This window comes from Anneissia japonica, unplaced genomic scaffold (assembly GCF_011630105.1).
Source record: "Anneissia japonica isolate Jap-2015-1 unplaced genomic scaffold, ASM1163010v1 scaffold287743_len2803612_cov181, whole genome shotgun sequence".
Taxonomy (NCBI): Eukaryota; Metazoa; Echinodermata; class Crinoidea; order Comatulida; family Comatulidae; genus Anneissia; species Anneissia japonica.
In genome coordinates, this window is record NW_022733259.1 from 430,710 (window position 1) to 452,257 (window position 21,548).

General features: G+C 34.3%; 1 protein-coding gene across 6 annotated transcripts in view; it reads left to right on the forward strand.

Moving 5' to 3' along the window:
• Positions 1-21,548, forward strand: part of LOC117115967 (cell surface glycoprotein 1-like) — a 53,868-nt gene that overhangs the window by 23,628 nt on the left and 8,692 nt on the right. For 2 of the 6 annotated variants that reach the window (XM_033259862.1, XM_033259865.1), the window contains exons 2-4: positions 10,206-10,328; positions 19,451-19,624; positions 19,805-21,000. In XM_033259862.1, coding sequence (XP_033115753.1) covers positions 10,206-10,328; positions 19,451-19,624; positions 19,805-21,000 — 1,493 coding nt within the window. Of the gene's footprint in view, positions 1-1,122; positions 1,335-10,205; positions 10,329-19,450; positions 19,625-19,804; positions 21,001-21,548 lie in introns of those variants that run through there. The other 4 variants (XM_033259861.1, XM_033259860.1, XM_033259863.1 and 1 more) reach the window with 4 other exon arrangements.

Genomic DNA, 21,548 nt, shown 5'->3' on the forward strand with positions numbered 1-21,548 from the left:
TCAACCAATTATCATCTGTGTTATGCATAATGTTAGTTAATGAGGCCATAGCATTATTTTTGGTTTTACTTGTAAAGACGTAAGATTAAAGGTTAGTCATAAATGGTTGAAATTTTAGTGGCTGGTGGACGGTTGGCCAATATTCCGAGTATGCAGAACAATGAAAAGCTGATGATGATTCATTCTTAATGGTCACGCTTATTCCAAGAATAGATGGAATGATACGCAACACCTGTGTTTACAGGGCATTCCTCTTAAAATATGATCATTAGATACCTCCACAATGACATTCCTGTTTCTCTGTAGTCAGAAATTGTAAATATTGGTATCCAAGCCAAGTTTGACACACATTTTTAAGCCAAACCATAGGCACAAATGAGGGAGGATGTCAAGCTACAACAGTACGGGAACTGATCTGTGGGTGGGGGGAGGGGCGTGCGAAAAATGATTCTGCAGAACTTAGATTTTTTTTTTAATGGGGGCCACTGGATGGCCAGAATGGCACTCTACAACTGTGAAAGTCATGTTTTGGCTTGGTGTAGACTATTTAAAAAATTGTTTTTGGTCCGACTGCCCAACAAGTTCAGCTGGTGGGTAGGCTTGACTTGCCCAATGGGGGCTTCCCGCCCCCCCCCCCCCCCCCCCAACTGATATGGGAGAGAGTCCTCCAGCCTATGCCCATACATGAAACCAGTTTTACAAAGCTTTGTGCTAAAGTAGCCTACTCATTGCATATGATGGAGAAATAGTTTTTTTTTTATTTGAAAGCTAATAGTTCACTTAAATATTCAAAGCAATTTAAATATTAAATGTAGTGTTTGTTTTTTTTTAGTTTATTAGCTTGACACTAGTCAACTCTAAACTTTATAAACATCACATGGTATTAGTACCACTATTTTTTATAAATATTATCATTTTCCTAATAAGCCCATGTTTAATATTTTCGTAGTTAACAAACATGATAATATACACCATGCCAGGCTGCATGCATGCAGTAGTCTCTCACCTGTCACGTTCCTCAATTAGAGAGAGCTGTGGCTGGCGCATGAGCCTAGCATAAAATGCATATATTCATGAGTTCAGGGGTCAGGATGAAGAGTGAAATTCTTGAAGAAGCGAAGGAGGAGGAATTCCATTCTATGTTGACTGTGTCTTCAAATTCTTGGGGTTGTATTTTGGGGAGCGTTACCGTTTTTCTGGGAACGATTTTTTACCGTGGTATGTCCATGGAGCATCAAGTACAAGACTCAATAAACGCCATCTGGGCGGCCATTGCTGCATTGAACAGACGATTATCATCTCTCGAGGATTTGAATAAGTTGTCAGAAGCCAAAGTAAGTTTTCAAAAAAAAAAGATGAAGTTTTTCAAAAGTGCAGAAAAGTTGTTCGAGAATATTTTTTCTTTACCGCGTATTATTTCTTGAAGGTAGATTATATCGGTTGTTAAAAACATTATTTATAGATTATCGATTCAGAAACTTGGTAAACTACTTTAAAAGTTTGCACACTAATTATATTTAATTTTCTTTTTAAATCCTGCCTTTAAAAAAATATTTATTATTGTAATCTATACTCAAATTAATAATTTAAAATAATTATTTGATTTATTTTTAATTACTTGTCTTAATTAGCTAATTTCCTGCTGATTATTAAATTTGATTATTATTGAATAGATTTAGAAATCATAAGGTGGAGTTGACATACAAATAGTTATTGAATCATAATATTGTATAATAAATATATAAAATCTGTGATGTAATAATAGGATCAATTGATTGAGAGCTGTTTGTACACAGCTATATTTTCATAGGAATACCAGAGATTCCATTGGTGGTAGGCTGGTGGTGTGAAGACTCTTATCAAGTGTCTTGAAAGATAGCCAATTGATGAGTCACATGGATAGACCATAATGCATCAGTATGACTACAGTATCTTTATGCATCCACATCATGATATTTTAATTTAATATAGTATAATTAATATAAATAGTATTTGAGAATTAAGTTAATGAATTGAGTTGCTCATTCAAAACTTTTATTTAAGTTATTAACTTCCAAGAGTCAATTAATTTTTTGATTTATATACATAAATTTTTTTTACAAATATACTATGCAAAACATATTGAATCTATTGTTTATGTTCATTTATTGGCAAGGAAAGTTTATTCTTCCAAACTTTAATTAAACTCTAAAATAGCATAAATATTGTTTATTCAGTACATTCGCAGAAGATAGATATGTATAGCCTGGTGTGAATAGAGTGGTGCATATTGAATAGCCCATATGATTATGTTGCATTCAAACATTTTATTGTTGTTCATCGTAGGTAGACACTTGAGGTGATAAGCATTCTTAGAATTTTAAAGGGCATTGAAAAACATATTTTACAGTTATAATACAATATGAGAGAAGGAGCATGCTAAGGAGGGGAAGAACAGTAGGTAATACACTAGAAAGGAAAGGGAGAGAAGGAGGGAGGAAGTGAAAAAAAGAGGAGTAGGAAGTAGATGAGGGAGGGAGGAAGAAAGACAATGGAAGTTAGGAAGAGGGGGGAATAGTAGAGGGCGGATGCAGTTGCGATGCAGGCATATCTCTCTTATGACTCCATTCCTAGACCCACTGGTCTTTGCATGAAGTTGTCAGATCCCCCATATGTGAGTTCTCGCCACAAAATGAGTGTCATGGTTAGAAAATCAAAAATTGAGTTACATATATTTGGGTAGATCACATTGTAAGCTTTAATTTGGTTTTTTTATATGGCTTTCCTAGGATAAGTTGATCCAGAGGTGTGAGTATTTAAAGTGTAGGTGTATGAGAACCATGTTTTGAGAAAATCGGCTTCAAAGATAAACTATGCTGTACAAACAATAGGACTAGAATTACAGAACATGCGCAGAGAACACTGTTTTAATAAGAAAATTCACTTTAAAAGTATACTATCAAAAAAGTATCAAGTTATTAAAAAGAAATTTAATAAAAATTTAACTTTGACCTATTTTGGAGAACATCTCGGATATATTGTTCTCCATAGATAACTTTTGATTTACGCAGCTAACTCCAGAGTGGATTCGCTCATCCATGGCTGTTCTGTGTTCTCTATATAACATATATTTGGGATAAAACATAGTGTAAAGTCCAGACAACATAAACTCAGTGTTCTCGCATGCGCAGATGACTTATACAGTTCTCTGTACAACATATATTTGGGCCAAAACATACTCTAAAGTCAAGACAACATGAACTCGTTGTTCTCCCATGCGCAGATGACTTTATACAGTACGATTTTATTACGTTCTAAGGTCTTACTGTTGTCATATTTTTCGAGATCTCCCAATCGTACTTAAAAACGTATTCCTTGAACAAGTAGGTGGCGGCAAGCGATTGCAATTTGGCTCTAGTATAACTAGAGTAGTGGAATGATTCTACAGTAATGAATACTGATAAAAGTGGCTGATGGTTGGACTGTGTTTTATCCATACACTGTACATGACCTACATTTATTTCATATTTTGAAAGTACATTGGCTTATCTTTCTCAAATCATTCTTTGCCCTATTGTGTATAATGACCAGCTTTCACTCAAATAGATGGCCACTTACTAAGAAAATGTTTGACATCAAACAAATAAAGAATATGTTAATATTGCCTAGGGCTCCATTAAATCTCTTTATCAGATCTTATTCCTGTCCCAGGGGCAAATTAAGAATTACTATTTTAGAGTTAACTGGATAGAATTTTCACTGAATTACATGCATCAGTAGGAACTACCGTTGGGTATTGACGGTACATCTGTCCATGATTTTGCTCATATCAATATTAAGAGGAAATAAATTCTTCGTAACCATTTGGGAACAGTATTATTATTATTGGAGACAATGAAATGATGATGGTAGTTTTTTAAGGAGGTGAATTAAACGTTTAACACAAATTTTCCTAGACAAAATTTATGTGATCAAGGCTACTACAGGTTACTATGGTATACCCATAAATTTTAAAATGAGGATGTCCCCTGCTAATAATAGAGTACTTGATTCCCTACTATTTCTAGTACAGTACGACATGATCCCCTACCAGCTGGTCCCTTACTAGCTAATATTCTACTATGGCCCATTCACACTGCCTCCTGCTGGTGGGGGGGGGGGGGGAGGGGAGGAGGAATGTTCTTCAAATATGGCGTTCTTTATGCAATGTTTGCATTTCCAAGGCTAGTCATTGTTAGTGTAAATGGGTACAACTATTTTTGACCAGTATAATTAGAAATGTTTTCCATTGTCATATTTAAGTTTCACTGATCCTGGCTTTAACCATTTAAAAAGGGGTATAACATGGCTTCTACTACAACTACCGGTAGCTGGGTCTTTACTATTTTGCCCCACCATGACAAAAGGAAGCAACTGATGTTTGCATTGCTTTGAGTAATTAAGGAATATGGAGCATGTTGATTTTGTCCCCTGCTTCCTTTTCTGGTGGTTTTTATGGTATTTTTAGTGTCTTACTTCCTTTTTGTTTTGCTAATTACTCATTAATTAGTGGCATACTCAAATATACAGTATCAATATGTTCCGAATTATTAGTTCTTTGATAGTGACTTAAAAACTTTCCTTCCTTATGTCATGGTGGGGCAGTATTACACTGGCAGTGGTATCTTACTAGCTGGTACCATTTTGTAGGGTGTCCTAAATATTTTAATACATACTTTGTTGTGCATAGTTATACTAATTATTGATAGTAAACAATGTATTATCTGGAAGATTGTTTTCCAGGTGATAATTCCTTGCGGAAGTACAAGAGACTGTGGAGATTTCTGGAAGATTCCTCCAACTTGCGAGAGATTGTGACTCCGTTCTTCAATTTTGCACTATAACAATTTAATATTTTCAATTATTAAAAGAATTTCTCCAATCATTAGGCAAGACCTTTTTATACCTTGTTTAGCAACCCCCCCGCCTGCCAATAATGATTTCGAATACAAATTTTATTTTATTTTTGGCCAATTTGCGCACCCGTCGCCACGATAAAATTGAAATTTTGTAGAAAAAAATAAAAAGTTTTTCCTTTATGTACGCTAATGCGAGATAAACTTTCAGCAGTAGAAATCAGCGTCAGCCCAACCGCGGTGCCCATGCTCACTACAGCACTGATTTGCCGAGGCCCTTTTGCTGGCAGGTTAATTTACGAATGTACTGTACTATGAATCCATGGTTTATAAAAATCAAATCTTATTACGCCCCTCTTCCCCCCCCCCCCCCCCATTACTGCACTGTTTACATTTACCAATAACATTTTATTTTTATTTTCTTCTCTGTCTGTATTTTTCGGCAAAACTTGCTTGCTAAATCAGAACAGAATTTTTTTTCCCACCCTCTGCAATCTTTAAAAAAAAAAGTTCGCTAAACAAACTAGGTATAAAAAAAGGTCTCGCCATAGATGTAAAAAGTTACTAATACTTAAAATGATAGTACTGTAAGGAACTTAAAGTAAGGTCAAAGATATTTATATTGGTGTAACTAGTGATGTTTTTCATTGGCATTCTGAAAGAGAAAGAAATGCCATTTCCTATGTTCCTTTGTTTTGATAAATTGGTCATGTGATGTTTTTGTCATTATTGCGAGTTCTCCAGAATGATGTACTTTTAGATTTCAGAATCTGTGCTAAATTATAATTTTTGTATTGTAGTTACTGGTTTCCATTCTATTGTATTTTAGTCTTTCACTAATTGGAGAACAATTATTTTGACACGTTGACTGCCTAGCCTATTTTCCTGCTTTCACACTACAAGGCATAATGGGAATCACATAATAAAAAACATTTTAATTGTTGTTTCTTAATACAGTTTATAAGTTTTTGGTTTCTATGCTACAGTAATTATTTAGGAATTGTGATGACTTTCCCTACAAGAACACAATTACCTTATTTATTCAAATAAATGCCCTAGGCATATAGTTTGGAAGATTTTTTGAGGGGTTATTTATTTGAGGGAAGGGTTTATTTTTTTGTGTGTGTAAAATGGATACGTATATCCTCAAATAAACACCCCATAATTTCACTGTAAATGTGGAACAACAACACATAATTACAGTCAGATGTGTTATTGTGTGATCAGACTTTGATTGATTTGATTAAACGCATGTTTATTTTTGGGAGGCGTTTATTCCAAATGAGGCTCTAGAGGGGGGAATTTTATTCGAGGGGAGCATTTATTCAAAGCAGGTCGTTTAAATTTTTGTATTGTCTTTCACTACTAGGAAAACAATTATTGTACCGTTTGTCCAATTTGTCTGAATCCAGACTGTACTGAAATTTTTAGCTCTAGAAATACTTCCTCTAAGAGTGTTGTACCAAGACCTGCTATTTTTAGTGGATACCTGTTAATACACTTAACTAATGCAAAGTTGTCATCAACCCATATTTGATATTTTTACAAGCTGGAAACACATTCTACATACAACTAAATAATATATACAGTATACAATACTATGCAATATTAATACCACATTGAATGGAAAGAGTAATGTGATTCATTTATTATTAATCCATATGACAAATATACGTACTGTAGTTGTAAATTGAGTACATCAAAAATAATTTGTCCTTCATGTAGATATTGAAATTATGTATACATTCGACAGTTGTGTATGAAAATATAGGATGTTACCATCTGTTATTTTCTATGTTTTGTGATCTTCCTTTTGCACATTTAGAGCTGTTGCAGTGGGAGATTGAATTTCAATATGAACTTCAAACTCCATAGGTAGGACCTCTCTTCTACATTTTGTGGAATGTTTATTTTTATTTTATTTCCATTCGCATCCAATGACGGGAAGCCCGCCACTACAGAATGGAAACATAAAACAATCAAGATAAAGGAGAACGACAAATCAATTGCAAACTGCGAGTCAACTGACCGAGCGGTTAAGGCAGGTCTGCCCAATTTGCCCACAGCACCGATAGCAATTGATGTAGAAAGGGCCTTCCACTGCTGTTGTAAATCCCAGACTCTAACAGCAAGCTTTTTGCTCTCTAGTCACTAAGAGAAAGCTTAAAGAATTTTTACTTACTGATTTTTAATGTTTCATGTTTTTATCCTTTACTACATGCAGTTTTTATATTTACTCAACTAGTAATTTTAATATTCAATTTTAACTTTTACAATTTTTTAATTTTTAATTTTAAATTGGCCAATGTTTACCTATTTTATATATTTTACTATATATTCTAAACCTTGCCAGATCACTATCTGTAAATATTCGCTCTTGTGCAATAATTACCCTGGCTTCTGGACCCCATTGGAAATAAGTCTGGTGTACAATCACTAGACTTAATGGGTTATCCAGGCATTCAATTAATTATATTCATCTCCTTTTTTATGTTCGTTCTCAAAATGTTATTGTTATGTGTGTGATATTGAATGCAAAATAAATCAAATCAAATCAAAAGGCCTAGCAATGGATTAACATAATTTCATTAATAGAAATTATGAAGCTTGTTGCTGTACGAAGAAGAATAAAGTGCCGTAGTTAAGCCATAGCCCACAGCAACTATTTGCTGATGGAGCATTTTGAGGAAAATTCGGACCCTGCGCAAACCTACTATACAGCTATAATATCAGCACTGGTTTGAACGGCATGGTTCGGGAGGTGGAACAAGTCTTCTCGGATAAGGATTATAAACTGTAGGCCCAGTGTACACAATTGGCTAATGTGCACTTTAAAAAACCCAGTACATCTTTTGAGATGAGTAGGGGGTTGGTTACCCTGTGTACTGGTCCATACAGCCCCTGTTGTCTTGTGATGGGTTTACCACTTTGAAGAGTGATTAAGTTCACTGCTTGGCAGTATCCTTGGCCCTAGTGCCTAAAGCTGAATAAATTAAAAAATAAATAAACAAAACAAAATGTTCTTTACAGTTTTTGGAATTATTTGTTATGGCTTGATGACAACTCTGCTCTTGTTAAATGATATATTACCAAAAATAGTATTAGCATTGACTGATCTAAGGATGTGGGGGCCCAAGTGGGCCCCTCCCATATGTTTTTTTTTAATTATAAAAGAAATGAAAAAAAATAAATAAAATTCAAATTTAAGTCTGAGAGTGCCTTTTTCAGGCATCCAGATGTTCCATAATCATAATTTCTTTTTACTGTACATCAGCCCCTACCATGATGGAGGCTGAATGGTACAGTATTGAAATTGACTAGCATCCAATTTTCTTAGAATTTACTATATTTCATGGCGGACGTTTTAACTGTATAAACCAAGGTCCTCAAACCCCAACATTATTCTGAAGAACCAATTACAAATTACCAATGCATATAACACATGAAATATTAATACGAAGAGCTATTGGTTAAGTTATTACCTTAAAGAGAATATTGATAGATAAGATGGATCTATCATATACTGTACATGTCAGTTGACCATGTTGCTGCTAGTAAGAATCATAAAGCAGATGGCGCGCATCTATAATGATGACTCATGAATATTCATAGAATTATTTATTAAATTATTTCTTCAGTTACAGCAATACAAACGGTTATGTTGTAAGCCTAAGAAAATTGAAACTGAGTCAAAATGTTGTAACTTGGTAATGAAAAGCAGAGGAACTAGTGAAACATAATGTGTAATAATACATAGCGAGATGGGTAGTAGAGAATGGTCTAAGTAGTAAAGATTGTAACTTGCTTAATGATAAGCATGGGAGGAAAGGAAACGTTTATATATTTGTATGGTATGAAAAAGGAGTGAAGAATGTAATTTAATGATGATAATAATGATGGTGGTAATGATGTTTATTGTAATAAATGCACATATAAAATAATTACTTCCTTTTAAAATTGATAACAATTTTAATGTTTTAATGGAGGTTTTGATAGTTGGTGATTTTTGTTACTTTTACCATTTATATTTATTAATATAAATACTTTTATATTAATTAATAGGCCAGCTGCATTTATTTTAAAGTTTATAGTTTTCTTTATTTCGCTTTGGCATACCATTTTTACTTAAATTGAAATATTTTTATGTTTTAAATGTTTTGTTTGTTTTATTTTAATGTGCTGAAAGGAATGAAATAAAATTTTTTTTAAAAATATGGCATTAGGTAGTAGGGAGGGAAAGGAAGTGTTGGCACTGGCCAAACATGTTGGCTGCCAGCAGGTGTTGCTGAGGGCGCTAGGCATGACTATATTCGTCAAAATCGGGGTAACATTCATAGCGTTTATTAATTCTTTGTTATACATTGTAGAACCACAGACTTAACGGCTGGTAGTTCGGGGAAGATACACCTAAAGGATAACATGCAAATAACGGGTGTATGTTTGTTGTTGTTATGTTGCCGGTAGTACACTCAATTGCACAAGTGGGGGCGCTCTCTGAACAGATACCAACCCATGCAAGAAGCGGATAAGAAAACTCGCACTTGGCAGAGACAAGTTTACTCATCCCCTAATATTTTCCTGCCAATTTATTAGACACACCATTTTGATGATACATGACTAGATAGAATTTCAAAAAAGTATGTTTGTACATGTAAACTTGTTCTGGCACATAGAAGGACCCTAAAAAAGAAAAGGTCTGGCAGTCAACATGTTAAGGAAAGATCACAACTTGGTGATGTACAAGGTTAAGAGAGAGAAAAACCATGATTTTAAGTTTTGTCCACACTGTCAAATTATATGTGACAAAAGCATTTAGTATGCTCGTATATGGGTGTAATATCACATCATTATGCCCTTTTATGAGCACATCACACAAATTTTGTCACATAAAATTTCATAATGTGGATGAAGCTTTAGAAAAGATAGTAACAGGGAGAAGGAGCGAAGCATAGTTTAAGTACAGATTAAAATTGATCGTAGAGCCCGGGAAGAATGGTGAAAATATGGTCTCAATGAAGATTGTTAATTTGTATTATATAGGGGGAAAAAAGGGGAAAATCATCGTTGTAGTAGTAAACTTGTGTTGTAGTGTAACTTGTATTTTTTGTTATCAGTATATATTGTGTGAACTCCTACATAATTTTATAAAAAATAAATCAATAAGTTCTTGGAAAACATGCAGTTTCTATGGGTTTTTTTTCTTTTTTCACAATGTCTATAGCGATTTTTTTCTTTGTAATTTATTAAGCCTTGTCTGCCATTGTGTACAATATGGTTCTATATAAAATATTTAGATTTATTAATTGTAAATTTACTTTTTTTTTCTTATAGAAAGAAAAGGCAGAAGCGAAGGCAGCTGGTGGAGAGAATGGCATCCAGGAGAATGCTGCAGCGGAGCCAGCAACTAAGGTGGAAAATGAAGCGGCTGAGGCAGCTGCAGCTGGTGATGCCGAGGTAAAAATGAATATAATCCTCTGCATAGCTTATCATATTTTCTTTGACAAAAAACAGTTGCATGCCCGTATATAGTCACAATGTGCCTATATATGGTCATAATGTGATGTCATCATGAGAATGTTCATGACCATTGACATGTCATGTTTTTGTCAAAATTTAATAGTTGTAATATGGCTTTAGATTAAAGTTGAACTCATTTTAAAAAGATATGATAGTGGGAGCAGCTAAATTAACTAGACTGAACTTGGGGTAGCCACTGTGGTGCTGAACTTCAAAGATTCTTGCATATACTTTTGTCCATTTCAATTCCATTGTTGATCTTGTCGTTAAACTCGAAGGCTGAAATATATGAATCATTTGTGCCCAGTGATTTAACAGGTATGGGCAATTAGCCCCAGCTCTTCAAGGGCCTCAGGATATTTATTCAACATTGGCCCCATACAATTCCAAGCAGGATCTTTCTTAAGGAGCACTAATATGTTTTAAAGGAACATCGAAATACTTTCTTAAAACATAAAATACGCTGAAGCAGGTACAGATTATTCAGTTGATCCCTGAAGAAGCCTTGGCCTAAGGCCACCTTTTTCTTTTTATTTATTTATTTATTTTTTTTATTCATTTCTGCTACTGCTTGTGCTGTGAATACAGTATATTGTTCATGGCATGTTGAAGAATATAGTACACATCAGGGGATTGTCTCCTGATGTAAACTGTTCAAATCACCACCAGAAGGCCCACACTTAAAATAAGTCTCCAGATTTTTGTGTGACACACCCCAAACAAATCCATTCCAACCCGATAACAAGTGGCTGATGATCCCTAGGAATATCAAGTTGACGAATCTCTGTTCCCAACAGTGTCTATGTGCAGTAGGCTCTATCTCTACACATCCCAAAGTTATTCAGAAGTGATGAAGAGGGACTTTTACTCCTCCTAAATTCAGGACAAATGCAGTTTTCAAGATCTCTGTTACTGTAGAATATTCTATTCAAAAGGCTTTATTATAACTATTATGTTGACATAGCATAATTTTAAATTGGTCCATCCAGCCTGAGCTGATCAATTGGGACCCTCAGTACATACAATTAAAATATAAGTATAAAAATTAAACTTGATCTTTAACATAAGCAAATTAATTAAATTAAACCAGGAAAAAATTAATAATAATAATAATAAAAAAAATCAGGGGAAAAAAATATAGGCCTACAGAGCGGGAGCCACTGTGGTGCTGAACTTCGAAGATTCTTGCATATACTTTTGTCCATTTCAATTCCATTGTTGATCTTGTCGTTAAACTTGAGGGCTGAAATATATGAATCATTAGTGCCCAGAGATTTAACAGGTATGGGCTCTAACTGGCTAAAGCAATTAGCCCCAGCTCTTCAAGGGCCTCAGGATATTTATTCAACATTGGCCCCATACAATTCCAAGCAGGGTCTTTCTTAAGGAGCACTAATATGTTTTAAAGGAACGTCGAAATACTTTCTTAAAACATAAAATACGCTAAAGCAGGTACAGATTTTTCAGTTGATCCCTGAAGAAGCCTTGGCCTAAGGCCACCTTTTTCTTTTTATTTATTTATTATTTTTTTTTTTATTCATTTCTGCTACTGCTTGTGCTGTGAATACAGTATATTGTTCATGGCATGTTGAAGAATATAGTACACATCAGGGGATTGTCTCCTGATGTAAACTGTTCAAATCACCACCAGAAGGCCCACACTTAAAATAAGTCTCCAGATTTTTGTGTGACACACCCCAAACAAATCCATTCCAACCCGATAATAACAAGTGGCTGATGATCCCTAGGAATATCAAGTTGACGAATCTCTGTTCCCAACAGTGTCTATGTGCTGTAGGCTCTATCTCTACACATCCCAAAGTTATTCAGAAGTGATGAAGAGGGACTTTTACTCCTCCTAAATTCAGGACAAATGCAGTTTTCAAGATCTCTGTTACTGTAGAATATTCTATTCAAAAGGCTTTATTATAACTATTATGTTGACATAGCATAATTTTAAATTGATCAAATTTCATTAAAATGGTTTTGTATTTCCAATACCAAAATGCAGGCATAATGATACTGCAGAAAAAATAACAATCAGTCAAGGACACACTATCAAGCTAGATTAAATAAAATAATAATGAAACATTTTTTTTCTATGGCCTTTACACTGTAAAATCTCCACTGTAGATGCTTTATATGTGAGCTGCCATAACAAAATGAGTCTTGTACAAAATATGAAAAATAAGTTATTAATATATTTAAGTAAATTACTATATACTTAAATATATCAATAATTTGTTTTACTATATAGGCTTGATTTTGGTATTTGAATCAGGTTCCTAGCTTTGAGTACAACCGGAGAAAAAATAATTTTAAAATTCAGAAGTCTGAAAACATATTTTTGAGAAATTTACCACTTTATTTTGTGTTGGTTTTCCTATCAATTCTGTAAAAGGACTTTACAAGATGCGTGTATCAAACAAAGTTAACTATCTAAATCAACTCAGAACATTTGCTATCAATGAAATATACATAAACCTATCAGAAACATTGAAAGAAGTCCAATGTTTTCTAAATTTCACTTCATATATTTTCTTGAATATATCAAATAACTCATTTTGTCACAACTCACATCTTTCAATAAGGTGTTGCCAATCCTATCTGTTCTATAACTACTAAAAATCATCTTAAATTAAAAGCAGTGGCTATTTAAAGTTTTATATGAATACATAATTCTGATTAGATATTATTGTCCTAATCCAATTCATACATCCAATCAGAATTTAGAATTCATTGAAGACTGCAAACAATTATAAAATAAAACCAGCAAAAAACAAAAATCATAAATTAAAGCAGTTGTGCAAGAATAAAGCAAGCAGACATCTATGGTTGACAACATTATTCATTTGTAATATGTCAATAGTCCTCTTCATTTCCGGTATTACTATGGTGACAAGATCCTTAAAAGTCTTAAAGTCTTTGATTAAGTGCGTCATCGATAGCCCTCGCTTTTTTTTTTTGTTTTTTTTTTCTATTAATAGGTTTTTATAACTGATTTAAAGCCCTGTCCAGACTATCAAATTTACTTTGATGAAAAACTGTTATATGCCCATATTTAGTCATGATGTGATGTCATCATGACCATACTTTAGGCATGTAGCATGTTCTTGTCAAATAACATTTGATCCTCTGGACATAGAGTTAATAACTAACGATGTAAAGACGGGGACTGGAGCCTCTACCAATGAAACACGAAAGCTAAAAGCCTGGTTCTCACGAGAGCCCTAGTATCCGGATCGGGTGCTAACCGTTAGCGCTAACCGTTAGCACCTATGTGAGAACGCCCGATCGGTTAGCGCTAACCGTTTGCGGTATCCGGATACCGCTAATGGTTAGCAAGCACTATCGGTTAGCAAGTGAGCGCATTTCTATCATCAACCAATCACACGTACGCGTTTACAATTTCCAGTTTCTTATTGGCCAGTGATTCGATCATCATACTTTTGGTATCCGGATCGGGATTTTCTCTTATGGACGCACGGTTAGCAGGATATGGATCCTGCTAACTGTTAGCGGCCGTGTGAGAACATAGCCTACGTTCATTAGTTTGTGAAAACTATTAAAACATGTTTTGATTGAGACCCATTTCTCATCATCACAGTTTGACAATAATCTGACTTGTCTTTATAAACAGTACAACTTAAGAGATGTATAGGCCTGTAAATAGAGTGACTCTGCTAATACTTGTATGGCCTCCAGTCTGAATAATTTTCCTTGAAAAACAAATAGTTTGGTCCGTCATATATCGCTCCTTTTTCCGCTGGTCATTGAGTATCATCAGAACAATCATGCACATTGTGGAACCTCAACCACTTCCTGTGAAATATTCCTTGAGGTAATTCAACATCCTACCAGGCGCCCAATCCTGGATAAAGATAGACAAACATAGTTAAAGTGCCTTTCCAACAACACAAGTGTCAAGCTCAAAACCAACAACCTCAATTTCCCCAAAGCTTTACTTCTAAACCATAATGCTAAATTAAATTTTAAAATATAGTTTATAATTGTTTTTTTAAAATAAGGTATGCCACCATTCATAGTTGAAATCTTGCCTATGAACATTAATTACTGTATACATTTTGATAGCCTGTCGTAGAGTCCTATGTCCAAATATTATGAGTTTGTAGGTTAGAAAAAAGTACTGTACATTCTCTGATTTCATAAAGGCCATCCAATATTGTTCAAGTTTATTATTATTTTTACTGTTTATAAAAATAGATGTAAATCTTCTTTCTGATACAATCATTACCATAATGGTGTCAATAAAATGAAACAACATCTGAAAGAAAATCATTTGATGTCAAATTAGGCCTTCTGTTATTTCCTTATTTTTTTTTTATTTTTTTTTTTACATCAAGATTTTATCCAGTTTACTTTCCACTAAAATCCAATGTTTGCATTTTTGACACAAAAATGTCAATTGGCCTCCCTGCTGAATTTGATATTTCCAAATTTATTTTTAGAGATTCTTGGTAATTGGTGGTCATTAGTCGTGTATTGTGTAACACCAAGGTCATACGCTAGTACTTTTTACCTCGTTATTTTGTTAAGTAATGTATTCTTGACATGTAAAAAGGTAATCTTAGGTTAGGATAATAATTGTACGCCAGGTATCCATTCCTGTTGCACACGGCCATTAAGCTCTTGTGTAGCTCTGTAAATTGTGGGTCTGGCATGATGATGATACAGTGGCGGCTCTAGGATACATTTTTGTATTGGCTAAGCTGTCCGACAGTGGGGGGGGGGGCTTGAGCTTGTGTGCCTGAGGAGGTGGAGGACCAATGAGATTTTTGTTTAAATGCCTCTGGATGGTCAGAAATGGCACTCTTCGACTGTGAAGGACATGTTTTGTCTTGGTGTAGGCCTAGAACCCCACTGGCAGGTGGGGTTCTTGACTTGTCGGGTGGGGTTCTTGACTTGTCTGATGGGCCCCGTCCCCCACTGACGCCGCCACTGTGATGATACCTAACAATTAGATATAAAGCTGTGTCCACACTATCAAATTTGATTTTAAAAAATTAATTGAAAATTAATATGATTTGCTCAAATATGGGCATGTTGATGTCATATTACACCCCTACCAGGCGCCCAATCCTGGATAAAGATAGACAAACATAGTTAAAGTGCCTTTCCAACAACACAAGTGTCAAGCTCAAAACCAACAACCTCAATTTCCCCAAAGCTTTACTTCTAAACCATAATGCTAAATTAAATTTTAAAATATAGTTTATAATTGTTTTTTTTAAATAAGGTATGCCACCATTCATAGTTGAAATCTTGCCTATGAACATTAATTACTGTATACATTTTGATAGCCTGTCATAGAGTCTTATGTCCAAATATTATGAGTTTGTAGGTTAGAAAAAAGTACTGTACATTCTCTGATTTTATAAAGGCCATCCAATATTGTTCAAGTTTATTATTATTTTTACTGTTTATAAAAAAAGATGTAAATCTTTTTTCTGATACAATCATTACCATAATGGTGTCAATAAAATGAAACAACATCTGAAAGAAAATCATTTGATGTCAAATTAGGCCTTCTGTTATTTCATCAAGATTTTATCCAGTTTACTTTCCACTAAAATGCAATGTTTACATTTTTGACACAAAAATGTCAATTGGCCTCCCTGCTGAATTTGATATTTCCAAATTTATTTTTAGAGATTCATGCTTCTTGGTAATTGGTGGTCATTAGTCGTGTATTGTGTAACACCGAGGTCATACGCTAGTACTTTTTACCTCGTTATTTTGTTAAGTAATGTATTCTTGACATTAAAAAGGTAATCTTAGGTTAGGATAATAATTGTACACCAGGTATCCATTCCTATTGCACACGGCCATTAAGCTCTTGTGTAGCTCTGTAAATTGTGGGTCTGGCATCATGATGATACAGTGGCGGCTCTAGGATACATTTTCTGGGTTGGCTAAGCTGTCCGACGGTGGGGGGGGGGGGGCTTGAGCTTGTGTGCCTGAGGAGGTGGAGGACCAATGAGATTTTTGTTTAAATACCTCTGGATGGTCAGAAATGGCACTCTTCGACTGTGAAGGACATGTTTTGGCTTGGCGTAGGCCTAGAACCCCACCGGTAGGTGGGGTTCTTGACTTGTCGGGTGGGGTTCTTGACTTGTCTGATGGGCCCCGTCCCCCACTGACGCCGCCACTGTGATGATACCTAACAATTAGATATAAAGCTCTGTCCACACTATCAAATTTGATTTTAAAAAATTAATTGAAAATTAATATGATTTGCTCAAATATGGGCATGTTGATGTCATATTACACCTATATATGGGCATATCACAGTTTAAAGATGATATCTGTGTTAATTACAAATCACTAATATTTTCCAATACTAAAATAATTGATAGTTCACCTAACTGGTCTTGTTTGCTATTTATAAGGATGCCCTAGTTATTCATCGTCTTAAACCTAAATTAAACTGTGGTCGCAAAGCATCAAGAGAGTTGAAATTGTTTATGTGATAAAATCCAATCTCATAATCACTATTGTTGTACTTGCTTAATCCCTTCATTTGCATTGCAGAATTTTTTTTTGTCACTGTCAAAGTTTTTTCATTCCTGAAGATGACTCAATAAAGGTTGAAACGTTGAATCATGGCCTCCCTCTCTTTATTCGGAGTAAAAAAACATAAAATTTGATATTAAGTGTGGACAAGGCCTAGGTTTCTACAGTTGTTATATAATATGAAGAAAGAATATTTATGACTTGCACAGGAATTAATCCTTTACACATGCCAATATATTTTTAGTGTAAATCCTAAATAATTTCTCTAGGCCTATACTTTATATTTTTATACTTGTTTCTACTTAGCGGTGAAGGTGCTAATGAGAAGTCCTAGCCCCATGGGTCTTAATCACATGGTATAAAACAAAAACTGCAAAAGAAAATACCATGCTTGATGAAAAAAAAAAACGAGGTAGCATATTTACTAAAAAGCATTCATTCCGTATTTGCCGTAATGATAAAAGCATTTCTTTATTTCTTCTTTTTTTTTTAAATTTTATTATATTTTTTTAATCCAAAGTAGAAGCTTAGAAGATAATGATGAGATTGGTAGAAGTCCCTTTCAGTGTTTGTCAAAGTTCAGATTACATTCAGGCCAGGTGATTAAGAATCCCGTGTCATGTGACCGGTTGTGGGCATTGTGCCGAGATATTGAAGCAAGCCACTGTCTTGTGTCATGTACTTATGGTCCGTCAAATATGTGTAATATTTACTGTCACTTTGATTACTCTCATCTCTTCCATATAAGGTGTTTTCAGTAGTAGTAGTTTCTTAGTTTAATTGGAAGTTAATTTAGACTGGGAAATACAAAATTTAATACCATTTTAAACATTATTACATTTTTCAATTGAGTAGAAAGATGCATATTCATTGTATGTGGATAAGTGTAGATGTAACTTATGTGATATTAATAGACAGATAAAAATTTAATTAGATTTCTCCTATACCTGTATTATTGTTGCAAAGTACATCATCAGTAATTTGATAAATATTGTAATTAAAATTATTTATGATCACTATTTGACCTTCAGATCATATGTTCACTAGATTACCATTACATGAACTGTGATCTTTAAAAGTGTATTATAATCTGATTGACTTGAATAAATTTAATAGAACTATATCTAGTATTAATATTTTAAGGTTTTAATTCCCTACAATCATTAGAAAAATACCTATCACAGTGTACCTTAGCAGGTAACTAGAACAAATTTTGAATGGATTTTAAGTTGATGCACTAAAATTTGTAATATTTTGGCATTCCAAAGTTTCCCCCTACTGATAGCCAACTGTTTATAAGTATTAAAAAATAACGTTATGGAAAAGGTCTTTATAAAGTAGAGCCCGGTGTGAGATTTAAATCAAAATTTCATTTTCAAAATTGATGTCTAGTGAGTCGGGTGGTTATTGAAGACATGGAGGTACGTACATTTATAGGCCTATCCACATATTTTATATTAAACTTTAGATAACTTCATTAAATATGTTAACTTTGTGCGATTTATTAAAATTTAATATCCAAAGTTTAGGAGCAATTTGAAGCAATTTTTTTGTAGTATGCTTAAAATAGATGAATTTTTTCGTGTCTCTAAATACTCTATTTCAAGCCTTAGCCAAAATTTCCAGTGTACTGAAATTGAACCTGCTGAGGTGATTAGCCCTTAACCTATTTTAAGTAGTTATGGCTTAAGATTTTACACAAAATGGGAGAGTGAACCTTATGAACTTGGAAATATATCTATTAAAGCAAAGATCAATAAGAAATATTATTTCTTGTTTTATGTTCATGTTTTTTTAATCATTTAATGATTAATATGTCTTTCCTAAAAACAAAAACAAAAAAAAACAACTCACATTTTATGCTATTGCAATCCTTGAGTCAATATGCATTGGTTTAGTTTATGGAAAATGTTTTAATTTAAATTTAAATCGTGTCTGAAATGAAAACATCTCGAACCAGCGCTGATGTTAACTGCTGTAGCTAGCGGTGCCTCTGCCTGCCTTACCGTTCAACCACTCAATTCGCCCCATAACCTTCACCTAAATGTGCACCATAATAAAAACTTTTGGTCATCTGATCACTGAACGGTTCACTACACACCTTAACACAGTAAATGAGTCAAAACGGGACACTTTTTTCGCAAAGTCTATTTAATTTGAATGCTAGGTGCTCAGATTAAAAGGCTAGGTTTTTTAAGCGTTATAATCATCTATATATTATACATCATAATAGACTTTATAGTACATTGCAAGAAATCTGAGGTGGCCTGTTACAGTAACTGTATGTTGTGTTGCTTGTGAGATATATGTTATTAGCCAATGAATATAGGGGTGTGATATGACATCATCACTCCCATATATGGTTTAATCACAGATATCTGTCACAAATTGAGTCAATGACATTGATATTCAAGTGAAGCATGTAAAGGTCTTGATAGGCTGACATTATGTAATTCTAGTATTGTCATCATAACTTTTAAAGGTTACACATGATTTCATTTGACATGTAATCCTTTCTTTTTCAGGCAAAACCAGAAGAACAAGTACCAGCCGATGTAGCAGAAGTAAAGCCATCGGAGGAGAAGGAGGATGAGTCCACTGAGGCTAAACCTGAAGCTGAAGAAACACCAGCCAAGGAAGAAGAGCCTGTAACAATTGTTCCAAATGAGGAACCAACAAATAAAGCCAAAACAGATGATGTAACTCCTTACAACTTATTTACATTTGATATCTTTAATTTTTTTTTTTTTTGTATTTTAATGTCTTTTTGTGATGTAATATTGAGTAATTTGTATGATAAGGTCTTTTCAAATATTAATTATCCTATATTTTTGTGGTGAAAGAAACAATTATATTTTTTTTTTAAATTTTTTCTGAAGGAAAAGGTAACCCAAAGCCAAGTAACAGAAGACCCAAAACCAGATGAGCCAGAAAAATCTGAGGAACCAACTATAGCTGTAAAAGAAACTGTAGTGGAGGAATTGGTAATAGAACCTCAACCACTAGGAATGGAAGCAGACGGATCACATTCAATGACACATGCACCTATGTCTACATCAACAGAACCTGTATTAATAGTTGAACAAAGACATGAAGACCTTGTGCCAGAACCTACACAACCTGAGCCAGAAAGTACACCAGCAGAAGAATCAACACCAGCAGAAGTTTCATCACCAGAACCAGTAGAAGATCTGGTATCTGTTGAAGTTGCACCAGCAGAGGAACCTACCATAACAGACATTCCTCCTGCAGAAGAATCAGCACCTATAGAACCTGTTGTTCCTGAAGAATCAGTTGCAGCTGATGAACCTGTGCAAGCAGAAGAATCTACACCAGTAAAAGAACCCACAGAACCAACTCCAGACGAGTCTACACAAGTAGTAGAACAACCACCACCAGCAGAAGAACAAGCACAAGCAGAGGAACCTGCAATAGTAGAGCCTGCACAAGCAGAGGAACCTGCAATAGTAGAGCCTGCACAAGCAGAGGAACCTGCAATAGTAGAGCCTACACCAGCAGAGCCTGTATTAACTGGAGATCAACTACCAACAGCAGAGGAACCTGCACCAATAGAAGAACCTGCATCAGTAGAAGAACCTACACCAGCAGAAGAAACAATACCAACAATAGAAATAGATGAATCAGGACCTACAGAAATTTCATCTGAAGAATTATCAGTAGACCTAGCAGAAACACTAGAGGAACCTACACCCACTGAATCTGCAGCAGTAGTTGATGAACCTGCAGAAGAAACACTTGTAACTGAAGATCCTGCAGCAGAACCTCAATCAATTGAGAATTTTACCGCAACAGAAGAAAGTGCTATTGAAGAAACTACACATTTAGAGGAAAATACACTCGTAGAGGAACCAGTATCTTCTGAACCTGAACTTGTTCCTGCCGAACCAGATCAGTGTCAACCAGATATAATAGGTGTAGAACAAACAAATGGCGAGATTGACAATGACCCAAATGCCAGCGTTCCAGTTCAGTTTGTATGGAGTGAATCTGGTGAAGTTGTAACTCTATCTGGCAGTTGGGACAATTGGAGTGCCAAGACCCCTCTTGTACAAGAGTAAGTATTTCATTTATAACAGTTGTCGCTTTCTGAAATTGTTTATGGTCTAAATACTTGCCTTCTTATCTCAGGGTCCCAGGGTCAATCTTTCTGAAACTAATTCTAATAAGTGGCGGGATGGAAAATATTAAAATGGGTTTAAAATTAATTTTAATTTGACAAAATTATTTTTTAAAGCCGAATCATAAATTAGACATATAAAACGTATAATAGCAAAATGTGATGAAAAATCAGATCATAGTAAAGTGTCTAAAAAAATCAAATTGGTTTTAACTGATGTTGCGACTGAATTTGACCAATAAAAATGCTTCAATATTAATAATTAAGAAATGCGTCTAAAACAATTTTACCTCAATTTTTACAATTGATTGCTAACTATAAAACAAACCAAATTTAAAATCTACAGGTTGAGAACCATTGCTGGATAACACTTCAATTAACTACTCTCATATGCTGTGATTTAATTTTTCATTAATAAAATCTAGTGTACACAAATGGATTGTTAATTCTTGAAAATGTTATATGTTTAATGCCAGTACATGCTT